The sequence below is a fragment of the Salvelinus fontinalis genome, chromosome 8 (genome assembly GCF_029448725.1).
Source record: "Salvelinus fontinalis isolate EN_2023a chromosome 8, ASM2944872v1, whole genome shotgun sequence".
Classification (NCBI taxonomy): Eukaryota; Metazoa; Chordata; class Actinopteri; order Salmoniformes; family Salmonidae; genus Salvelinus; species Salvelinus fontinalis.
The window spans coordinates 21,867,486-21,892,351 of NC_074672.1; the positions used below are offsets into that span (position 1 = coordinate 21,867,486).

General features: G+C 44.6%; 1 protein-coding gene across 2 annotated transcripts in view; it reads left to right on the forward strand.

Annotated features, from left to right (window-relative positions):
- LOC129860862 (plexin-A1-like) overlaps nucleotides 1-24,390 on the forward strand; it is a 334,577-nt gene extending 310,187 nt beyond the window's left edge. For both annotated transcript variants that reach the window (XM_055931720.1, XM_055931721.1), the window contains exons 22-32: nucleotides 1,106-1,362; nucleotides 6,369-6,435; nucleotides 13,496-13,642; nucleotides 13,850-14,009; nucleotides 14,116-14,219; nucleotides 14,337-14,433; nucleotides 17,108-17,298; nucleotides 17,932-18,101; nucleotides 18,210-18,422; nucleotides 18,677-18,827; nucleotides 20,527-24,390. In XM_055931720.1, coding sequence (XP_055787695.1) covers nucleotides 1,106-1,362; nucleotides 6,369-6,435; nucleotides 13,496-13,642; nucleotides 13,850-14,009; nucleotides 14,116-14,219; nucleotides 14,337-14,433; nucleotides 17,108-17,298; nucleotides 17,932-18,101; nucleotides 18,210-18,422; nucleotides 18,677-18,827; nucleotides 20,527-20,622 — 1,653 coding nt within the window. In that variant the 3' untranslated portion in view covers nucleotides 20,623-24,390. The remainder of the gene's footprint in view (nucleotides 1-1,105; nucleotides 1,363-6,368; nucleotides 6,436-13,495; nucleotides 13,643-13,849; nucleotides 14,010-14,115; nucleotides 14,220-14,336; nucleotides 14,434-17,107; nucleotides 17,299-17,931; nucleotides 18,102-18,209; nucleotides 18,423-18,676; nucleotides 18,828-20,526) is intronic.
- The last annotated feature ends 476 nt before the right edge of the window (nucleotides 24,391-24,866 follow it).

The window sequence follows — 24,866 nt, forward strand, 5'->3', positions numbered from 1 at the left end:
GAGTTAGAGTGAAGGATTGTGGGTTAGGTCTAGAGGGGGCCGTAGCATTGCTGATGAGAAGTGACAGATGCCAGCCTGTGGAACAGACTTCTGTCACCCAGCCACCCTCGGACGCACAGCACTGCACAGGCCCTCTCCTTTCTACGCCCCAGTGCATCCCCCCTTCCTCCTCCTCCTCCTCCTCCTCCTCCTCCTCCTCCTCCTCCTCCTCCCGTTCTGTTTTCTCCTGTGCTCAGCTGACGACGTAGGGCAAATTGATCATAAGACATTTGAAGAAACATCTCCTAAGATAGAATGCATTGTACTTGTGCTTGTGACAATAAAACTTGAAACTTGAAAATGCACTGCAGGCTTTAAAAGCAGCCGAGGTCATGAATGTGAATCTAACAATGGCCTCATAGGCCAAGATGTCATGTCTTGTATACAGAACATAGCCAAGCTCTAAATAATGCTTACATCATTTTTTGTTGTGTTATTTACGTTAGCCTTACTCCGTGTATTTACATTATACCATTTACATTACCCCTACCCCACACAAAAACACAACGTTATGCAAAAACACTACAGTAATTACTATAGTATATACTACATTATTTAATTTGCATATACCCTGCCCATTCCCTTCCCCATAATCCCAATGTGTGCCACCAATAAGTGAGAAACCTATATGCCCAAGTAGAGACAATATATTGTCTTCGCTACAGGTTATAGAAAAGAGCAAAAGCTCTGAACTATCCATTCAGACCTCAGTCCTAAAGTACCTACCTACAGGTTATGAAAAATGTGCTCTTTGAGAATTTTGCCCAGTAGGTTTCCTAAAGGAGAAATCCCACACTTCTATGTCAAAGAAGAAAAAAATACAAAATACTACACTAAATACAACAGTATTGTCTGCAAAACCAATGAAGTTAATAATACAGTATACTACAGTTTTCAAAAAGACTATAGTATATAATACAGTTGTTTTTTACTACAGTATTTATACTATAGTCAACTGTAAATACTATAGTATTTTATCCATAGTGTACTGTAGTATGTTTTTATGTGGGGTACTCCACATATTTTCATTACATTTACAACACATGTGGATGTTGTTTCCTGATAGGTCCAGGCCAACCAGGAGAAGGCCTTGACCCTGTTTGGCCAGCTCCTCACCAAGAAGCACTTCCTGTTGACGTTCATCCGCACCCTGGAGGCGCAGCGCTCCTTCTCCATGCGTGACCGTGGCAACGTGGCGTCGCTCATCATGACAGCGCTTCAGGGGGAGATGGAGTACGCCACAGGGGTTCTGAAACAGCTTCTATCTGACCTCATTGACAAGAACCTGGAGAGCAAGAACCACCCCAAGCTGCTGCTGCGCCGGTGAGATGGACACATTCACACAATCGCCCATTCACACAGTCGTCCGCTGACACACTCACTCACACATTTGTTGTAACACACATTTCTTAACCTGTCTAGGATGAGGGTGCCGCTAGCGGCACTCCCCCCCCACCCCCACTGAAAAGGCAGAGCCGCGAAATTCAAAACATTTTTTTTTTTTAAATATTTAACTTTCACACATTAAAGTCCAATACAGCTAATGAAAGACACAGATCTTGTGAATCCAGCCAACATGTCCGATTTTTAAAATGTTTTACAGGGAAGACACAATATGTAAAGATGTAAATCTATTACCTAAAAATACATTAGCATAATCCACCATCTTTTATTTGTCCACCAACACCAGTAGCTATCACCAATTCGGCTAAACTAAGATATTTATAGCCCCTAACCAAGAAAAAAACTCATCAGATGACAGTCTGATAACATATTTATGGTATGGGATAGGTTTTGTTAGAAAAATGTGCATATTTCAGGTAGATGGCATAGGTTACAATTGCACCCACCGTCACAAATGGACTAGAATAACTACATAGAGCAACGTGTTTACCTACTTACTTATCATCAAACATTTCGTAAAAATACACAGCATACACGAATCGAAAGACACAGATCCTGTGAATACAGACAATATTTCAGATTTTCTAAGTGTCTTACAGCGAAAACACAATAAATCGTTATATTAGCATAGCACATAGCACATAGCAGCCCAGCATTGATTCTAGCCAAAGTGAGCGATAACGTCAACATCGCCAAAATATATTATTTTTTTCACTAACCTTCTCAGAATTCTTCAGATGACACCCCTGTAACATCACATTACAACATACATATACAGTTTGTTCGAAAATGTGCATATTTAGCCACCAAAATCATGGTTAGACAATGTGAAATGTAGCCCAGCTGGTGAGAAAATGTCCGTGCGCCATATTAGACAGTGATCTACTCTTATACATAAATACTCATAAACGTGACTAAAAAATATAGGGTGGACAGGGATTGATAGACAATTTAATTCTTAATACAATCGCGGAATTACATTTTTAAAATTATCCTTACTTTTCAATACAGTTTGCGCCAAGCGAAGCTACGTCAAAAAACATGGCGTCCTAAGCCACTAACATTTTTCGACAGAAACACGATTTATCATAATAAAAATGTCCTACTTTGAGCTGTTCTTCCATCAGTATCTTGGGCAAAGGATCCTTTCTTGGGTCTAATCGTCTTTTGGTGGAAAGCTGTCCTCTTGCCATGTGGAAATGCCAACTGCGTTCGGGATGAACTGGAAGCGTGCCCAGCCATTCACAGCGTTTCAGAAATAAATGTCCCAAAATCGCACTAAACGGATATAAATTGCTATAAAACGCTTTAAATTAACTACCTTATGATGTTTTTAACTCCTATAACGAGTAGAAACATGACCAGAGTAATATTACTCCCTCCACTAATGCTTGGAACAGGTGCGGGTCGGTGTCCTCAAGGCGCATGACGCAGCTCCAAAAGAGTGACTCGCCTCAGGGTTTTTTAATTATGTAGTGCCTGTGAACGCGCAATCGACCCCATTCAAATCGTCATCACGTAAAGGCATCCAGGGGAAGACATAAGCAGTGTCCGTATACTCATAGCAATAACTGTGGCCTTTTAACTGACTCCAGATCAGGGGCCAACATTTCTGAAATCTGACTCCATGTCAGGGAAATTGCTGTAGAATGGGTTCTGTTCCACTTAGAGACAAAATTTCAACTCCTATAGAAACTATAGACTGTTTTCTATCCAATAATAATAATAATATGCATATTGTACGATCAAGAATTTTGTGGGAAGCCGTTTCAAAAATTACACGATTAGCATAAATAGTGACAACAGCGCCCCCAGCCTCAACAGGTTAACATACTGACTTGTGTACTACTGTTTAATAAATCATACTACTCTTATATACAGTGCATTCAGGAAGGTTTCAGACCCCTTGACTTTTTCCACATTTTCTTACTTTATAGCCTTATTCTAAAATGTATTAAATTAATTGTTTTCCCGGCCTCCCGGGTGGTGCAGTGGTCTAGGGCACTGCATCGCAGTGCTAACTGCGCCACCAGAGTCTCTGGGTTCGGCCGCCGCGACCGGGCCGGCCGCGACCGGGAGGTCCGTGGGGCGACGCACAATTGGGCTAGCGTCGTCCGGGTTAGGGAGGGTTTGGCCGGTAGGGATTTCCTTGTCTCATCGCGCTCCAGCGACTCCTGTGGCGGGCTGGGCGCAGTGCGCGCTAACCAAGGGGGGCCAGGTGCACGGTGTTTCCTCCGACACATTGGTGTGGCTGGCTTCCGGGTTGGAGGCGCGCTGTGTTAAGAAGCAGTGCGGCTTGGTTGGGTTGTGCTTCGGAGGACGCATGGCTTTCGACCTTCGTCTCTCCCGTGCCCGTACGGGAGTTGTAGCGATGAGACAAGATAGTAATTACTAGCGATTGGATACCACGAAAATTGGGGAGAAAAGGGGATAAACATTTTTTTTTTTTATTAAATTAAAAATAAAATAAATAATAATTAATTGTTTTCCTCATCAATCTACACATAATACCCCATAATGACAAAGTGAAAACAGGTTTTTAGAATTGTTAACAAATGTATTAAAAATTAAAAACAGAAATACCTTTAATCATTTACATAAGTATTCAGACCCTTTGCTATGAGACTCGAAATTGAGCTCAGATGCATCCTGTTTCCATTGATCATCCTTGAGATGTTTCTACAACTTGATTGGAGTCCACCTGTGGTAAATTCAATTGATTGGACATTATTTGGAAAGGCACACACTTGTGTACATGAAGTCCCACAGTTGACAGTGCATGTCATAGCAAAAACCAAGACATGAGGACGAAGGAATTGTCAGTACAATTCTGAGAAAGGATTGTGTCAAGGCACTGATCTGGGGAAGGGTACCAAAAAATGTCTGCAGCATTGAAGGTCCCCAAGAAGACAGTGGCCTCCATCATTCTTAAATGGAAGAAGTTTGGAACCACCAAGACTCTTCCTAGAGCTGGCCTCCCGGCCAAACTGAGCAATCGAGGGAGAAGAGCCTTGGTCACTCTGACAGAGCTCCAGTTCCTCTGTGGAGATGGGAGAACCTTCCAGAAGGACAACCATCTCTGCAACACTCAACCAATCAGGCCTTTATGGTAGACTGGCCAGATGAAAGCCACTCCTAAGTAAAAAACACATGACCGCTTGGAGTTTGCCAAAAGGCAGCTATAGGACTCAAGATTCTCTGTTTTGTTGAAACCAAGATTGAACTCTTTGGCCTGAATGCCAAGTGTCACGTCTGGAGGAAACCTGGCACCATCCCAACGGTGAAGCATGGTGATGGCAGCATCATGCTGTGGGGATGTTTTTCAGCGGCAGTGACTGGGAGACTAGTCAGGATTGAGGGAAAGATGAACAGAGCAAAGTACAGAGATCCTTGATGAAAACCTGCTCCGGAGCGCTCAGGACCCCGGACTGGGGAGAAGGTTCACCTTCCAACAACACAACAACCTTAAACACACAGCCAAGACAACGCAGGAGTGGCTTCAGAACAAGTCTTTGAATGTCCTTGAGTGGCCCAGCCAGAGCCCAGACTTGAACCAGATCGAACATCTATGGAGAGACCTGAAAATATGAATATTTATATAATGTAATATTTCAGTTTTTTATTTTTAATACTTTTGCAAAAATGTCAAAAAACTGTTTTTGCTTTGTCATTGTGGGGGATTGTGTGTAGATTGATGAAGGAAAAAACTATTAAATCCATTTTAGAATAGGGCTGTAACGTAACAAAATGTGTAAAAAGTCAAGGGGTCTGAATACTTTCCGAATGCACTGTACACAGTAGTACATATTTTATTTCCGTATTCTCTCAAACAATATAGCCATTGGTGTAGTGGAGGGTAAACGCAAGTAAACACAGTTTAGCTACCTTTTTTTGCCCAACAGTTAACCACCTTTTGCAGAAAAATGCATCTAAAGTATAGGGAGCGTTACTTTTTTCCCAATAATTGTTTTACCACTACATCACTGTATATAGCCAAACCAAGACGGAGGACTTAAACTCAAAGAAATGGCCAAATCAAAGTCTTCATTAAAGATGCACTGTGCTGAAACCGCTACCACCATTCCCTGTTTGCAAAAAGTCTAATAGTTTGCCAAATTTCAGTTTATGTGACAAACAAGCAAGTACTGTATAGTGTAAAGAATCACTGTACCATCTAAACCACTGTGAATTTCTTTTTCCATAACCAAAAATATTGTATTTTCAGCTGTTTGAAGCTGGTGTACAAAACCGAAAGTATAAGGCACAAAAACGAAACTTAAGCACGTAAAGCATAGAAATAGTGCACAGAACAGATCTACTGCTTCTTAGACTTGCTTTCAATGAGAATGACAGATCTATAACTCATATTTCTATGTGTATTTTGCCCAAAAAGTGACATATTGCAGCTTTAGGGGTGTTTTGGAGAAGTTTTCTTCCTGTCACCCCTCCTTCCTGTGGCGCCTTTTAATTTAGATGAACTAGATAATTAAGGAGAGAAAGTTGCTTTTCTAGCTGCTGTAGGGGGAGGAGAAAGGGGAAACGGAAAAGGAGCAAACTGTTTGCCTAGGTTTCCTCTCTGGATATTAGGATAAATAAATATAAATAAATTACAGTGGATTTTAATTGCTCCTCATCTGTGGGACATTTCAGGGGTCTTTGTTCATAGAGGCAACAGGTTTATGATTAACGAGAGAAGTTACCCAATTATGGTAATTGTCTGTTTTTAATGAAGATTTGTTATTTGCTTTGAGAATAAAGTATTTGTTTTAAGACCTTTTTCCCTTTATGAAAGTATCAGTATTAGTCTAAAACTAAAACTCGATTTATTCCTAGTTAGTTTTTAGGGAGAGCTGCAATTTCTTCTAGTTGATTATTGAACTATCATGTCTTATTTATCCTCCTCTTGCCTTACATTTCTGTGTTAGAACGGAGTCTGTTGCTGAGAAGATGCTGACCAACTGGTTCACTTTTCTCTTGTACAAGTTCCTAAAGGTAAGTCCACCATCAAACCGCTCTGACCAGATGAGCTACAGTAGCTACTCTTCAGGAACCCCGCATCTCCACCACTCTCTCTCTTCTACCAATTACAACAAGTTTTCCCCCTTCCCTGTTTCTCATTATGGGTTAGTACACTATTACTATTTTAATCTGTATAAGGCTCCAACTAGAGGCGTTTCTCTTTAATTCATTAGTTTGTTTTACGTTATTATTTATTTGACAGACATGTTCTAGCCTGCGGTCATTAGGAGCTTTGGGGGTGTGGTGTTCGACTGGTCCTCTCTTCACTCTCTTCTCACTCTCTCTCGCTCCCTTGTGGAAGATTGTAAAATTACCACCTAATGAAGCCGGGAGGTGGAAATAAAGATAATTTCATAGACAACCGTGTCGTAGCGAGGGCTAGGGAGTGATGTATGCGTGTTCCCTATCGTTAGCAGCTGTCTGGTTAATTAGCACAGATGCTAACAAGACGTTAATAGCATATGCAGGGAGAGAGAGGGAGAGTTGGGCTGCTGCATAGGAATCAGGAGAGGACACTGGAGGTGGAGACTTAGCTAGCTTCTTGTCTCCATGCTCCACCTCTATCAGTTAGCTAGCCCCTGTCTCCACCTCTATCCCAGTTAGCAGTTAGCTAGCCCCTGTCTCCACCTCTATCCCAGTTAGCAGTTAGCTAGCCCCTGTCTCCACCTCTATCCCAGTTAGCAGTTAGCTAGCCCCTGTCTCCACCTCTATCCCAGTTAGCAGTTAGCTAGCCCCTGTCTCCACCTCTATCCCAGTTAGCAGTTAGCTAGACCCTGTCTCCACCTCTAACCCAGTGAGCAGTTAACTAGCCCCTGTCTCCACCTCTATCCCAGTTAGCAGTTAGCTAGCCCCTGTCTCCACCTCTATCCCAGTTAGCAGTTAGCTAGCCCCGGTCTCCACACTCTCATAGTTAACTACCCACGGGAACAGACGTCAGTTCGACGTCTAGTTTTGATTTACAATGAGGTTGGTTGTAACTAATGTGAATTCAATGTGAAATCAACATGTCATTGAATTTAGGTGAAATTCCCTTACGTTGATAACTTTTTTAGAATCAAATCAGTTTTCCACGTTGATTCAATGTCATCTCATAGATTTTCTTTGTTTAAATTACGTGGAAACAATGTTGACCAGTTCAACCAGTTTATGCCCAGTGGGGAGCTTCAGTCTCCTTGTCTGATCACCAACAACGACGAGACAGCCTATAGGGAGGAGGTCAGAGAACTGGCAGTGTGGTGCCAGGACAACAACCTCTCCCTCAATGTGAGCAAGACAAAGGAGCTGATCGTGGACTACAGGAAAAGGTGGGCCGAACAGGCCTCCATTAACATCGACGGGGCTGTAGTGGAGCGGGTCGAGTTTCAAGTTCCTTGGTGTCCACATCACCAACAAACTATCATGGACCAAACATACCAAGACAGTCATGAAGAGGGCACAACAACAACTTTTCTCCCTCATGAGACTGAAAAGATTTGGCATGGGTCTCCAGATCCTCAAAAAGTTCTACAGCTGCACCATCGAGAGCATCATGACTGTCACGTTCCTGACCTGTTTTCTGTTAGTTTGTGTATGTGTTAGCTGGTCAGGACGTGAGTTTGGGTGGGCAGTCTATGTTTTCTGTTTCTATGTTGGTTTAAGGGTGACCTGATATGGCTCTCAATTAGAGGCAGGTGGTTTTCATTTCCTCTGATTGAGAGCCATATTAAGGTAGGTGTTTTCACACTGTTTGTTTGTGGGTGGTTGTCTTCCGTATCTGTATGTTATTTCGTACCACACGGGACTGTTTCGGTGTGTATGTAGTCTGTTCCTGTTCATGCGTTCTTCGTGTCTATGTAAGTTCTCATGTTTAGGTCAGTCTACGTCGTTTGTTATTTTGTATCATTTCAAGTGTAGTTCGTGTTCGTTTTTCGTCTTGTAAATAAATTTATTATGGCATCATACCTCGCTGCACATTGGTCTTCAGAGCCCTCTCTCCTCTCCTCGTCTGAGGAGGAGGAAGATTTAGAGTTTCGTTACAGAACCACCCACCAAATTACCAGAACCAAGCAGCGGGGAAAAGGGCAGCGAAAGCAACCGCAGAAATCCCAGGATTCATGGACATGGGAGGAGATCTTGAATGGAGAAGGACCCTGGGCACAGGCTGGGGAGTATCGCCGCCCCAAAGCTGAGCTGGAGGAAGCGAGTGCTGAGCGGCGGCGATATGAGGAGGCAGCACGGCAGCGGGACAGGTACGAGAGGCAACCCCAGAATTTTTTTGGGGGGGGGGCTAGAGAGGAGTGTGGCTAAGCCAGGTAGCAGACCTGAGCGCACTCCTCGTGCTTATTATAAGCAACGCGTCACTGGTCAGGCACTGTGTTATGCGGTTAAGCGCACGGTGTCGCCAGTGCGTGCCCATAGCCTGGTGCGCTATAGGGCAGCCCCCCGAAAGTGTCAAGTGAGTGTGGGCATCCAGCCGGGGCGTGTTGTGCCTGCTCAGCGCGTCTGGTCTCCGGTACGCAGTTTCGGTCCAGGGTATCCTGCGCCGGCTCTGCGTGCTGTGTCTCCGGGGCGCTGGGAGGGTGCAGTGCGTCCTATGCCTACGCTCCGCTCGTACCGGGCAAATGTGGGAGTGGAGCCTAAGGGAGAAGTGCGCGTAGTAGGCACTAGATCTCCAGTGCTCTTCCACAGCCCGGTTCAACCTGTGCCTGCACTCTGGAGGGTACGGGCTGGAGTAGTATGCCAGCCTGGGGGAGTGGTGCCAAGGCTGCGCACCAGAGCTCCAGTGCTCCCCCACAGCCCGGTCCTTCAGGTGCCTTTTAACATCAAGCCTCCTGTAGGTCTCTCCAGCCTGGTGGGTCCTGTGGCAGCCCCACGCACCAGGCTGTCTCTCCGTCTCCTCCCTACAGGTGTGCCCGTCTGCCCAGCGGTGCCTGAACTGCCCGTCTGCCCAGCGTCGCCTGAACTGCCCGTCTGCCCAGCGGCGCCTGAACTGCCCGTCTGCCATGAGCCTGCAAAGCCGCCCGTCTGCCATGAGCCTGCAAAGCCGCCCGTCTGCCATGAGCCTGCAAAGCCGCCCGTCTGCCAAGAGCTTACAGAGCCGTCCGCCAGACCGGATCAGCTAGAGCCTTCCGCCAGACCGGATCAGCTAGAGCCTTCCGCCAGACCGGATCAGCCAGAGCATTCCGCCAGACCGGATCAGCCAGAGCCTTCCGCCAGACCGGATCAGCCAGAGCCTTCCGCCAGACCGGATCAGCCAGAGCCTTCCGCCAGACCGGATCAGCCTTCAGAGCCGTCCAGCCAGGACCAGCCTTCAGAGCCGTCCAGCCAGGACCAGCCTTCAGAGCCGTCCAGCCAGGACCAGCCTTCAGAGCCGTCCAGCCAGGACCAGGCTTCAGAGCCGTCCAGCCAGGACCAGCCTTCAGAGCCGTCAGCGAGCCATGACCAGCCAGAGCCGTCATCCAGCCAGGATCCGCCAGAGCCAGCCAGCCAGGATCCGCCAGCCAGTCCGGTGTTGTCCCTCAGTCCGGAGCTGCCGTCCCTCAGTCCGGGGCGGCCCCTAAATCCAGCGGGACCCATGTCTAGGGTTCCCAGTCCAAGGTCGGTGGCGAGGGTCGCCACCTTGAGGAAGACACAGAAGCGGGGATTTATTATGGTGGGATTGGGACAGCGTCCGGAGCCGGAGCCACCACCGTGGTCAGATGCCCACCCAGACCCTCCCCTAGACTTTTGGTGGTGCGTTCGGAGTACGCACCTTGAGGGGGGGGTTATGTCACGTTCCTGACCTGTTTTCTGTTAGTTTGTGTATGTGTTAGCTGGTCAGGATGTGAGTTTGGGTGGGCAGTCTATGTTTTCTGTTTCTATGTTGGTTTAAGGGTGACCTTATATGGCTCTCAATTAGAGGCAGGTGGTTTTCATTTCCTCTGATTGAGAGCCATATTAAGGTAGGTGTTTTCACACTGTTTGTTTGTGGGTGGTTGTCTTCCGTGTCTGTATGTTATTTCGTACCACACGGGACTGTTTCGGTGTGTATGTAGTCTGTTCCTGTTCATGCGTTCTTCGTGTCTATGTAAGTTCTCATGTTTAGGTCAGTCTACGTCGTTTGTTATTTTGTATCATTTCAAGTGTAGTTCGTGTTCGTTTTTCGTCTTGTAAATAAATTTATTATGGCATCATACCTCGCTGCACATTGGTCTTCAGATCCCTCTCTCCTCTCCTCGTCTGAGGAGGAGGAAGATTTAGAGTTTCGTTACAATGACTGGTTGCATCACCGCCTGGTATGGCAACTGCTCGGCATCTGACTGTAAGGTGCTACAGAAGGTAGTGCGTACGGCCCATTAAATCACTGGGGCCAAGCTTCCTGCCATCCAGGACTTATATACTAGGCCGTGTCAGAGGAAGGCCCCAAAAATTGTCTAAGACTCCAGTCACCCAAGTCATAGACTGTTTTCTCTGCTACCGCACAGCAAGTGGTACCGGAGAGCCAAGTCTAGGACCAAAAGGCTCCTTAACAGCTTCTCCCCCCAAGCCATAAGACTGCTGAACAATTAATCATATGGCTACCCAGACTATTTCCATTGACACCCCCCTTCCCTTCATTTTTACACACTCGCTGTTTATTATCTATGCATAGTCACTTCACCCCCACCGACATGTACAAATTACCTCGGACTAACCTGTACCCCCACACATTGACTTGGTACCGGTACCCTCTGTATATAGCCTCGTTATTGTAAATTTAGTGTGTTATTTTTTGTTTGTTTGTTTATTTAGTCAATATTTTCTTAACTCTTATTTCTTGAACTGCATTGTTGGTTAAAGGCTTGTAAGTAAGCATTTCACGGTAAGGTCTACACCTGTTGTATTCGGCGCATGTGACAAATAAAATTTGATTTGATTTCATTTGACGACTCAAACTAAATTATTCCCCTGTTTTATGTCCGCTACATACTCAGTCTGAGAGCCATCATCATTGTTTGTGGTGCTGAGGGGTGTTGTACAAAACAAAGTAGCAAAACAAAGTAATCAAAACAAAGTAATCAAAACAAAGTAATCAGCGATTAGATCATCTCTAACCAATCAGCCAATGCCAATGATTAATTTTACCCAGGTGTGTTCTGGCTCTTGCCCAACCTATCGGTTTCTGGGACAAATCAGAATGGTTAGAATGTGTTTGCATTCTAGAAATTGTCAGGGAGGTACTCAGAACCAAACTCTTTGCGGACAAGATACTTCCCTGGTTAGTATATAGATCATCTTTGCTACTGCGGATATTTGGAAAAATATATTTTTGGACAACTGCAAAAGTGTTGCTACAGCTCTCACAAATATTGCTGCCCTGAATTTAGCTGGGTTTAGGTAGAGACTACTTTCTGGAGGACAATACCATGCTAACTCATGTGTTTACATGTGTGGGTGGGGTGAGGCTAAGGCTTAAGAGGGTATGAATGATGCTGAATGGGTGTTAACAAAGAAGATCTCTCTAGGAAGTGTACAAATCTCATAAATTCTTTCAAAGGGCATTTTCTCCTACTTAAGTGGGATAACAAGTTTATCAACATTTAAAGCAGCATTACTTTTCCATGTTTCCTCCAACCATGTTGAAATTCTGAGTCTCTACTTTCATAAAATGCTAAAATAAATGCAAATCACTTGCATTTGATATAAACCTTAATAGAGAAATCTGGATACTTATGCATGTGCGTATTTCTCACCTTCAGCTTGAAAGATATCAACTTTTTGATTGCTGATAAATGGTGGAGAGAGGGTGAGAGGGTAAGGAGTTCTGAGTGTGTTTTAAAGTGGTAGAGATAAATGCTATGCCTATCAACCACTTAGATCTCTCTCTCTCTCTTTCTCTCGCTCTCTCTCTCTCTCAATTCAATTCAATTTAAGGGCTTTATTGGTATGGGAAATGTATGTTTAAATTGCCAAAGCAAGTGAAATAGATAATAAACTAAAGTGAAATCAACAATAAAAATTAAAAGTAAACATTACACTTACAAAAGCTCTCTCTTTCTCTCTCTCTCTCTCCTCCTCCTCCTCGACTACAGCCCATGCATTTCTAACATGGTGAAGGGCTTCCTAAGCACTTCCTCTCAATCATTAACCTCGTATTAGTTTCAGGCTCAGCTGCCACCTGTCTGTCCTCTCTCTCACTCTGCTCTAAATTGTTTCTCTTTTTAAGAGGGGAGAGTTTTTCTTGGGTCTGAGCTGGGAGTAATGACACTATTGATTGGCAAGTGCCCATGATAGTGCAAACGCAGGAAACATTTATATTAGACCACCCTAGTGCTCGGTCGATTAGGCCAGTGAGAAGATACAGGAGAATAGCATTGACTCATTGGCAACAAATGTCATGTTCATATGCATACCTGTTAAGATATACACTGAGTGTACAAAACATTAGGAACACCTGCTCTTTCCATGACATAGACTGACCAGGTGAATCCAGGTGAAAGCTATGATCCCTTATTGATGTCACTTGTTAAATCCACTTCAATCAGTGTAGATGAAGTGGAGGAGACAGGTTAAAGAAGAATTTTTAAGCCTTGAGACATGGATTGTGTATGTGTGCCATTCAGAGGGTGAATGGGCATTATAAAATATCGAAGTGTTTGATATTTGAACAGGGTATAGTTTGAACAGGGTATAGTAGTAGGTGCCAATCCACCGGTTTGTGTCAAGAACTGCAACGCTGCTGGGTTTGTCATGCTCAACAGTTTACCGTGTGCATCAAGAATGGTCCACCACCCAAGGGACACCCAGACAACTTGACACAACTGTGGAAAGCATTGGAGTCAACATGGACCAGTATTCCTTTGGAACGCTTTTGACACCTTGTAGTCCATGCCCCAACGAATTGAGGCTGTTCTGAGGGCAATGGGGGTGCAACTCAATATTAGGAAGGTGTTCTTAATGTTTTGTCCACTCAGTGTAGATACATGTGGTTAAGCAATTGCATTGTTGAAACAGAATCCTAAAGGCCACTGGTCCCAAGCTTCAGCCCGTACCTGTCGCTGATGGTCTGTGTCCCTATGTGTCCCTGTGTCTCCAGGAGTGTGCTGGGGAGCCTCTGTTCATGCTGTACTGTGCTATGAAGCAGCAGATGGAGAAGGGGCCTATAGACTCCATCACAGGAGAGGCGCGCTACTCACTCAGTGAGGACAAGCTCATCAGACAGCAGATTGACTACAAGACCCTGGTGAGTGCTGTGAAATATAAATATTTTATAGGACAATAAGGATATTTGATCAAATGTATGATTTACCTTTGAGAAGGCAGTATAAGGTCGGTAGGATCTGTCATTACCTCAGTGACTCTAATTAGTGCTTGAGAATGCGATTCAAATACCTACAAATGGCAACTTATTTAACTAAGCTGAACCTAATTCCCCTCCCTCCCCTGGCAGACTCTCCACTGTATGAACCCGGAGAACGAGAACGCCTCGGAGGTGACGGTGAAGGGGCTGAACTGTGACACCATCACCCAGGTGAAAGAGAAGCTGCTGGATGCAGTGTACAAGGGCAGCCCCTACTCCCAGAGACCCAAGGCTGGGGACATGGACCTGGGTAAGAACACCAGTGTTTAGTGACCGTGTGTGTTTGTGTCTACTGTGTGTCGGGGGGGGGGGGGCAACTGCCTGTCTCCGCTCTCATCCTCATCTTCTCTTCACAGAGTGGCGTCAGGGCAGGATGGCCAGAATCATCCTTCAGGATGAGGATATCACCACCAAGATCGATAACGACTGGAAACGCCTCAACACACTGGCCCACTATCAGGTGAGAGCAGAGGGCTTGGGTTGCCAGGGTGCGGTTTTATCTATGCAACAGACAGTGCATGGAGTGATTGACAGGACAATGTTTACAAAACAGCCCTTTGTTTTTCAATCCTTGTAGGTGACGGACGGCTCAGTGATCGCTCTGGTACCAAAGCAGAACTCTGCCTACAACATATCCAACTCCTCTACCTTCACCAAGTCTCTCAGCAGATATGGCGAGTCTCTCTTTCTCCTTTCTTTCTCTCTCAATCTCTCGCTCAATCTCTGTCTTTCGCCCTCTGTATGACTTTCTTGATAGTAAGCTAGATTTGATTCAGCCTCTGTGAATCCACCACTATCGAGCCTACACCATTTCAGAGGTATTTCCACCATCGAGGAAATAACAGGCATTACATCAGACCTCTCACTCCTCCTGCCAGAGACTGAAGACCAATAGCCAACACAGACACACCTCTGAACACAGCCTCAGCTGTGCATCACAACAGTGTAACCAGCTCTCTGGCAAAAGCCTGAGGGCTTTCACCTTTGTCGTTGTTTTCCCTTCTCTCTCTCCTCAAGTGTGTCTGTGTGTTAAGGGGTTACGATAGCAACGCTGACAGGCCAGTGAAAGCCAGGCTGGTTTGTTAGTCCACAGAGAGGATAGCCAAGCCCTGGCTGTTGTAAGAGCAGAGGTAAACATCCACCACTCTCCTCCAGAAGCCAAAGAACATGATTGTCATGAAATTTACAGGCACTCAAGCAGTTGTAGCAACAGCAGCAGCAGCAGTAGTAGTAGCAGCAGTAGCAGTTGCAGTAGCAGCAGCAGTAGCAGTAGTAGTAGCAGCAGCAGCAGTAGTAGTAGCAGCAGCAGTAGCAGTAGTAGTAGCAGCAGCAGCAGCAGTAGTAGTAGCAGCAGCAGTAGCAGTAGTAGTAGTAGTAGCAGCCTCATGATGAATGTCCAATAGAAGTAGGAGTACAGTAGTATTGGCTACAGTGGACAGAATGTTCTGGTGTGAACAAGCTGATACTGGGGGTTGACAAGGTCATTGGCACGGAGACCAATCTTAGTCACACTGGTTCCGTTTTCCTTTAGTTTCATCACTGGTTTTAACACCTCCACTAGAAATACGTGTAGCAGGAGTTAGTCTCTGGTTCGCTGTTTAAATACTACAGGGCCCATATTTACAAAGTTTCTCAGAGCTTGAATGCTGATCCAGGATCAGGTCCCCCCTGTTATTCATTATGATTTAGAAGGCAAAACGTATTCCTACTCTGAGATGTTTTGTGAATACAGGCCAAGATCTCTGTAGGATTACTTGGGTATATTCAGGTCAGTGCTCTTATTCCCCATAAGAAACAACAAACCAAGAAGCGCTGACACACATTGGTTTAGCAGTGTTTCCAGCACCATCTCTCTGTGTCATTGAGTCTCTGAGCTTCACTTCCCTCATCCTCTCACCCTGAAAGCCAGCGTGATCTCCCTGCGCTCAGACACTCAGAATTCCCCAGTGTCACTCTATCATTCAGACAGAATGATAGTTTTTTTTCTTCCTCCGTCCTGTCATCCCTCCCTCCATACACCTGCATTCTGGCCCCCCTACCTCCTCTCCAGGCAGCGTCCCTGCCTCCCTTGCTGGCTGCCACTGCAGCAGGCTCGCTGATAAGGAACACGGCAGATAGGCATCTTTTTGGTCTCCCGTAATGAAGTTTGACACTCACACCATTAATAATGAAGCAGTGCATGGAGGCAGGCGGCCCCCGGGAGGAGACGAGTGGGGGGAGACAAACTCACACAATGGAGCCTGTACAGCCTGACTCATACAGTACCACAGGAAGAGAGGATATTGGTATTGTGTATGGGTTTCTATTATATCCACCACTCTAACATTATGGGTCATTTGGGGTGGGGAGAGGGTGGGTTGGGGGGGGGGGGGGGGGGGTGGAGATGGAAGGGCTGGTGTAAAAACATGCTGAAGAAGATAAGACAGAAAGCAGTTTCTCTATCCTATCGCCTCTCGGCCCTGGCACAATGAAGACGAGGCACGCCATTTTTCTTCTCCCACTTTGCTAATTAGTTATAGTCTGCCAATTGAGCGTAATGAGTTAGCCATCTCTCCTCGCTCCTTAGTTGAGGCCTAATAATTTTTCTCACCATCCATCCACCTCTCTGACATACAAAAGGAGTTTTTACAATAGGAGAGGCTACAGGGATCTGTTGTCTTGCTCATTAAAATGTTCTCTCCATCTCCGAGGTCAGGTCCCAGTGGATTATGGGTTGTGACCTTGTGACAGACAGACTGATACTCTGCTCCTCACGCTGGCACAGTCTTTGTTCTGGCTGGATGACGGCCAGATATAGACAACCCATAGAGCCATTTCTTCACCAGACTAAATATGTTTGTTTTCTCTTTTATGTTTGTACACTATGCACAGCGCTTTGACCTGAAATGTGTGATTAAACAAGTGTGTCACAGTTGGAAGTTTGCACAACACAATAGCACATGGAACCATCAACATTAAAACCAGTAGATGGTGATAGCGCTGACGTCATCTACGTATTCCTATGGAAAACTTCTGATGGTGCATGAAGCTGGAAGTATTTCAATTTGAAGCATGTCATGTTGCTGAATTGGGATTGTAATTTACATAAGCTTTCTAGGCAGGACCAGAGATTTTGGCACCGCTAAGTTGCTACGCAGTAGCCGACCAGCCGAGCTTGTGTCTTCACACTCCAGACCGGACACTGGGCGCCTCCATGAAACCAGGGAGGCAGACTGGTGTTCTGTTCTGGTCATCCTGTTCCATTGGCCCATATAGACCTCTGCATTGTGTGTTCTGGATGAACCTTACTTTCTCCTGATGGCCTTGTCTTTGTCCTGATGTTCCTATCTCTCTCTTGCCTCCGTTCAGAGAGCATGTTGCGGACAGCCAGCAGTCCAGACAGTCTGCGCTCCCGCACCCCCATGATCACCCCTGACCTGGAGAGTGGTACCAAGCTGTGGCACCTGGTCAAGAACCACGACCACTCTGACCAGCGCGAGGGTGACCGCGGCAGCAAGATGGTGTCTGAGATCTATCTGACCCGTCTGCTCGCCACCAAGGTAAGATTACATAGACACCAGACCACACCTACATAAATAACAAGTACTGTTGATGTAGGTCAACTTTAACATCTGAATGTTGAGTAAGTCATTGTAATGCTCTCCATTTGTCAAGAGTTTTTCCTAGTGGAACTATCTTCTTCGGTAGTCCCTTGTTGTGCTTGTCTCTGCTAAATGACTAAAATGTAAACAGCTCAGCCTCCATTCCAGTATTCTTCTGGGGTCCCTCAGCCAATTCCCTGTGAACGGGTCTGCCAGCCTGCCTGCCTGCCTCTCCTCTCCTCTAGCTGCCTCAGAGCTCATTGTTTCGCTCCTAATTGTAGGGAAAGAAAAAACATGGAAATTAGACGCTGTTTACAAGCCTATTGGGTGGTCAGAAAAAGAGAGATAAATACAAAGCGGGGATAAGAGAAGGGAAAATAGCAGGAGAAAGTCATCTGTTGTGGGATTGAGTGTTTTGTGGCGCGTGATGCAGAGAAGCGAATGGAATTCAAATAGCTGACATAGGTCTGTCTTCTAAGCTAGCATGTCTCAGCACTTTGATCTTGGAAAAGCAGAATGTAGCGTCCTCTCCACAGCCACTCCCCCTTAATGGGGGAAATGAATCTCTCCTCTAATCCCTACTGTCCTCAGGGTACGTTGCAAAAGTTTGTGGATGACCTGTTTGAGACCATCTTCAGTACGGCCCACCGCGGCAGCGCCCTGCCGCTCGCCATCAAGTACATGTTTGACTTCCTGGACGAGCAGGCCGACAAACACTCCATATCAGACTCAGACGTACGGCACACCTGGAAGAGCAATTGGTGAGACACATTACAGAACAAATAGCAATGGTTTGGTTGGCTGTTTCTTCTCTATGTGTTTATTTGGTTGATGGTATCCATCTTCTCATGATAACTCTCCCGTCCCAGTCTGCCTCTGCGGTTCTGGGTGAACGTGATCAAGAACCCCCAGTTTGTGTTTGACATCCATAAGAACAGCATCACAGACGCCTGTCTGTCTGTGGTGGCCCAGACCTTCATGGACTCCTGCTCCACGTCAGAACACAAGCTGGGCAAAGACTCGCCCTCCAACAAGCTGCTCTACGCCAAGGATATCCCTAACTACAAGAACTGGGTGGAGAGGTATGAATGACAGAGAGCTCAACTGCCTTCTAGTTTGTAAGATTGTCCATTTCAATGCTTCCATTTCCAAAATATATAGTATGCACCCAGCGTTTTAACAGTTGGTGAAATTAGATTAGATGAAGGTTGTTGACAAGTACTTGATTGAGGCATTGACCTTTTCATCGAAGTCTTTCACATACACAACTAAAGAGGTGTCCTCTCCAGTCCAGGATGCTAAGCCCCTCCCTCTCTGCTCCCCTCCTGTCCTGCAGGTACTACTCCGACATCTCCCGTATGCCGGCCATCAGCGACCAGGACATGAGTGCCTACCTGGCTGAACAGTCCCGGCTGCACCTCAGCCAGTTCAACAGCATGAGTGCCCTGCATGAGATCTACTCCTATATCGTCAAGTACAAAGATGAGGTGAGTCACCGGTATATTATGAAGATATTGCAATATTAATCATAAACATTATAATAGTTTAATAATATAGATATCTAATGTATTTTATAAATATATATTAGTCACAGCATGAAGAAATCAGAGTAGAATAGCCATTGGTTCTGTATGTTAACACAGGGGTGAGACCCTTTGTATGTGCCCTCTAGTTTTCATGATGAATGGAATGTGGGCATTCTAATTCAATTAGAAGATAACTGAGTATGCATCCATAAATGCATGCAGCTATTTAAGTAATTAAAGTACATATTATGAAACTAATGGACCACATTGGATTTATGTGTTTTATTCATTCTCCCATGTGCTATCCTTCCGGGGAGTTCATTAACACACTATATTCCATGTGCATGAATTTATTTCCCCACCAAAATAGACTGACTAATCATTCTTGAAACGTTGCTTATGCATTGAGGCAGAGCCGGTATAGTGTAGCTACTCCATGTAGGAGATGTGAATGAGACTGTACACTGAGTGCTAATTCTCAGAGAGTTGAGCAGAGCCTGGAAAGGGCTAAAGTCAGTGACTCACGGAGACTGGGCTGTGGAACTGGAGAGATAATGAGGCAATGCAGAAGCTCCCTCCACTCTATCCACTCCACCCGCTCCCAGCCATTAGGACAGCCAGCCAGCCAGCGAGGGAGGAAGGCAGTGCTAGTAGAGCTACTGTACTCTACTCACTCTAAGAGAGTGTCTGCCGTGGCCTTCAAAAACAGGGAAACAATGTGTGTCTGTCTGCTCAGACAATTCTTCCTACCTTTTTGGTTATAGTGCATTGAGTGTGTGCTGTGAGAGGGTCAGGCAGCCTCTGCTTGCCTTTTCAAAGGGCATGGGGGGAGAGAGCATGGTGGTGGAAGTGAGAGGGGTATATTCAGTCATCTCCACTCAGCATCAGACCCTATCTCTACCCCCCTCCTTCTCCCCTCATCTCTCAGCAGTGCTGGTTCCTGTGTCTGAGGCAACAGCTGCAGCTGCCTCTATTTAAGCAGCCGCTCCCATTCATTAAGGCTTATTATCCAGATGCGGGCGGCTGCAGGGTCCTCCTCTCGCCCCCCTCATCCGTCACAGCAGCACTAACACACGGGGCATTAGCAGGCCATTATGCATTCTCCTGCATGAGTCGCTAACAGCTAGTACACAGCTACCTATCACTAATGGACCCACCAGCACCTCCTCTTCCAGTTCCCATAATGCCATAGTACATACAGCTCCCCTCGTAGCTTCCATCGTCATCCGCCTGTTTAATGAAAATGTTTTCTATGTAATGTCATGTAGTAGACATTCAACTTTCCATACTTTCCTTGTATATTTCTTCAATATTCATTAGTAAACAGCTGTATGGTGTTTGTAGGGAAAGATTTCAACTGTTTGTATGCTTCTACATGAAAGTCTTTGGTATTGTAAATACCAGTAAATAGCTTACTCATGCCACCATCACGGCATGTTTGCTTCCACAGCTATTTAAAAACTGACAGATGTTCTGATAGACTTTACACAGACTTACAGATGTTCTGATAGACTTTACACAGACTTACAGATGTTCTGATAGACTTTCTCTGTCGGTGGTCCACCCTGCTGATCTGTTGACAGATCTCCCTCTCTCCTTCTCTTCTTTCTCCCTCTTTCCTCTCTTCTTTCTCCTTCTCTCCTCTCTCCTCTCTCCCCAGATCCTGTCTGCGCTGCAGAAGGATGAACAGTCTCGTAGGCAAAGACTGCGCAGTAAGCTGGAGCAGGTCATCGACACCATGGCCCTGGCCAGCTGAGGAATGGCCCGCCACTGAGGGTCGGAGAGGGTAGCAGCTAGGCCTTCTCTCACTGACCCCAGCTCCTAACCCCAACACAACGTGTAAGAACTGCAAGGACACAAGCAGTACACTGGAGACCCACCAGAGTTAGGCCTGGGCCCCGGCACATCCAAACAAACCCTCATTTATAAACACTTAACGTCCGTCTGTCGCCCCGAGAAAGTGTCTTATCATCACGGTCTTCATCACTGGTTTCAGTTTGTCTTCCGTGTTGATTATCTACCCACATACAGGACAGGGACTGTGAAGCAGCTGGCTAAAGAGGCCAGGAGAGAGAGAGAGAGATATATATATATATATATATATATATATATATATATATATATATATATATATATATATATATATATATATATATATATGTATATGTATATATATATATATGTATGTAAGGGGGGCTATGGAGAAAGGACTTCATTTATAAAGGCCCCCCCATGGACGCTTCTGACGTGTCAGCAGTCTATCATCAGAGACTTCATCAACTTTCATGGACGTCAGTTTGATTTTCAGATCCATTTTATTTCTATTTGGTTGATTTAGTTGTTGATCTTGTGTTTAACAACTGCCTACTCTCTCCGTTGGTGTGCCACTTGTGTTAATGCTGAATTTGCACAATTTACAAAAAAGCTAAATCAAAAGAAGAGGATATAAATATAGATATATAGATATATAAATACAACTTCATTTTTAAAGAAACAAATGAAAATAGTCAAAAGTTTTCCATTTTAATGTACAAAATACTTTGAAAGAAAAGGATTTGATATTTCAAAGACTGAACTATGAAATCTTGTCCTGTGCCATGTTTTATTTAAATGTTGTTTAGTGCAAAAACTTTTTATTTAGATAAAATGTGTTATGATTCAAATGTTGTCATGCCTAGTGACTGAAGGTGAGAGTAAAGTTTTAAAAAAGAAAAAATTTAATGACAAAAAAATTGTAGAAGCAAGTCAACAAATCGTTAGGTCTTGGGGCCTTTCCTGTCTTGGGAGAACATTTGTTTTAATGGTACTGGAAATGACTGTATTTTATTCCAGTATTTAATACAACCAGTGCTATCGTGGCTTTTAGAAAAACCAAAGGCTTGTTTTTTTTTTAGTACAACTCAGAGAAAAACAGCCTCCTGTGTTAGCCGACAACCTCACATTCACAGCCACCTCAATGAGCAGCCCTCTTGGTTTCATCCACCACCATGCACGCCTCTGTGCACAGGCTCCGGACCACAGCAAAGTTAGATTACTTTTGTTCTGGGACCTCAAGGTTGTTTGGGAGGCAAGTAACGTAGCTTAAAGTACTGTGATACTCCACAGAAGGATTCATTGGGTTTAGCGCCATGTTAAATGTAGCAAAGGTTTAATTCACCCACTACCCTTTCAAAGCCTTCCTGAAGTTTTCCAGCTGTCCCCTTCCCTCAGATAGATCACTGTTAGACTATCCTACAGACTGTCATGGTGGACACTGAGGTAGAGGTTTGCAGACAAAGATGAGAGGAGTTTTTAGGTAGAGCTTTGAGTGAAGAGTAATCCCTCCTGATTTTAGCCCGTCATGAGAGCAAGCATTGTCACTAGTGACTTCAACATTCAACAGTTCTTTTTTATTGCAATTAAAAAGATGGTTTAATTTTTGTTGTTGGTGTGGTGAAAGTTGTATGAGTTGTTTTCTTTGTACTCTGCAGAAACCAAACATTGGTTGTGCTAGCAGAGTAGACTCTCCCAGGGTCCCTTATGTTCTGTAACGGCATCTGTGACGAGCGTCATTCAAAGGAGAAAAGAGGACTTTTGAAGCACCAAGGAAGGTGAACATTCAGAATTCTCTTTTCTTCGTTTTTTAGTCTGCTGTGAAGATGAAAAAAACAGCGACAAATATTTTGAAATGCAAACATCTGTGATGTGACAAGATAATGAAATGTAGCTCAATCTTTGTGTGTTTTTTAACCGCCGGATGGTTTTTGTTTCCTCAGAAACCGGATACCTTTGTGAAATGTCTCCCTTTAATATGTTGCATCGATTCCCTTTTGGTCAGTGTCCTCTGAGATTAAAGGAGATATGGAGGAAAAACAAACCAGATAAATGTTTGAGAAACCTCTGAAATATTTAGGTCAGTTCTCCGGTGAGAGCCGTGTGGATCACACAGGCTGGAGTTGTGATATGTAACCTTGGGCCATCTGTCCAGCTATCCTACATCAGGCTTCAACAAAGATGGTGGGATTTAATGAAAATGAAAAGCATTTTCTCCGTTTATTTATTTATAATTTTTCAGTTTGAAATGGGAGCAGGTCTCAATAACACATGATATATTTGGTTAGACATTTCAGAAAATATATGGATTTTTAAAATTCATCTTAGTGTTCTGCAGGGCTCTTACTCCCATCCTTCTCTCTTGGTCATTCTCCAATATCAACTCCCTCTAGTCTCTACTCTCCATCCCAGGCCTGCCCTAGTGTTGGAAACTCAATAAAGGTACTCCTATACGGTACACCCCACCCTTCCACCAATCCCTTCCTCCCCTCCCAACCAAACACAAAAGGCTGGACTGTATGTATGTATTGTATTCTTTACTTGATATCTGAGAGCAGGGCGTATGGAGTATGGAGTAGTAATTCAACTTAAACAGGGTTATCTGCTCGTTACTGGTTTTTCCCATACCAAGAGAAGGCCTCTCGTAGTGCAGGTTCGGCATTGACTTGACCACTTTTCTGTTCCTTCACCCTATTTGTGATGGTTCTGCTCTGTCACTGTTCTTCTGTTAAGCATATTTTATTACCTGATTGTGCACATTTGTCTCCCTTATTTGTTTAGTGGATGGAAAATGTTTCTGTGTGCTGCCTCCCTCCCGCCACACACAAGCTAGGCTTTGATGACTGTGATTGTAAAACAGCTGGTTGCGTTACAAAGTCTCCAGGGGGTTCTCCTGCTTTGATGTCCTTTTGCTCCTCTGTTATTTAAGTGGAAGATGTTTGGATGATGATGATCAGCATCTTGGCAGGATTATGGATTAACGTGGTAATCTGTAAGGTTACTCTATAGAGTATGAAACAAGTTATATTGTAAGTACTGGGGCAGTTGGTCTCTCATGTTATGTTTTGTGTTGTTGTTATTTCATTTTACTATGCCACTTGTTGTGTAAAGATGAAAAGAAAGAGACTTCTCGCCAGAACTCCTTTGAAGTAGTCTCTACTTATCTTTTGTTGTTGTGTCTGTCTGCCATTGCGAGTTGGGTGGAAGACAGAAAGGAAAGCCAGAGGGAGAGATCCAAATGCTGTTTGATGAACACAGAGCTTTCACTTTGCACATAGTGCCTTGTCAGCTCCACCTTCCCACAACCCTCTACGACCCCTCCATTACCCACAATCCACCACCTGACCATGCCCACTCATTACACTTTCACAGGTTTCCCCCTCTGCCACTGAACAACTTCTATCCCTGTCCTCCCGATTCCCTCGTTTGGTTTGTTTTGGCATATTGGAAAGCAGTTCCTTTTTTCAAAGTAAATTTTAAAAGGCTTAGGATCAAACATAAAAATATCTAGACACAGATTTAAGAGAAAATAGAAACTAAAGAGTTGTAATACTTTCTGAATTCTGATACCTTTTTAAGAGTTTCAGATTTGAAGCAACTGTGACAGGTTGGCTGTTTCACGCTCATGTAAATATTCTGCTCTTTCCTATTTTGCAGATTTATTACTTGTAAATAAACACGCATCAAGGAGAGATTAAACTTTTTTGCAAAATCTGTTGTCTGTCTTGTTTTTTTCTGTCTGGCTCTTAGAAATTAGTTCAGCACCCAAGACATTACAGACAGGCATATACCTTGAAAGTACTATGGCGTTAGTTCATATGCAGCTCTAAAGCATTGCAGAATGCAACAGATTTCCTGCCTTTTCCTAGTTGTCCATCAGTGTGACAATGGTGATGGTAATGGTTGTCTCCTCCTTCAACTCAATGAGCCCATTTGTTCACAGCACATGGCCACCTGCCTAATTCTATTACTCCCAGAAACTCCCATCAACACCAGAATTACCCCAGGATTACAAGTCCACTGAATCCTTAAATGACGCTGTCTGAAACAAATGTTCACTTAGCAGTAATGGTGTGATATATTGTATCATACTGTTGAAATGATCAGATCACCGTTTCTTTTACCGGTGCTGTATCATGTACAGTATTGTAGTATCATTCCATTCTCTCTTTCCAGAAATCTCAACGT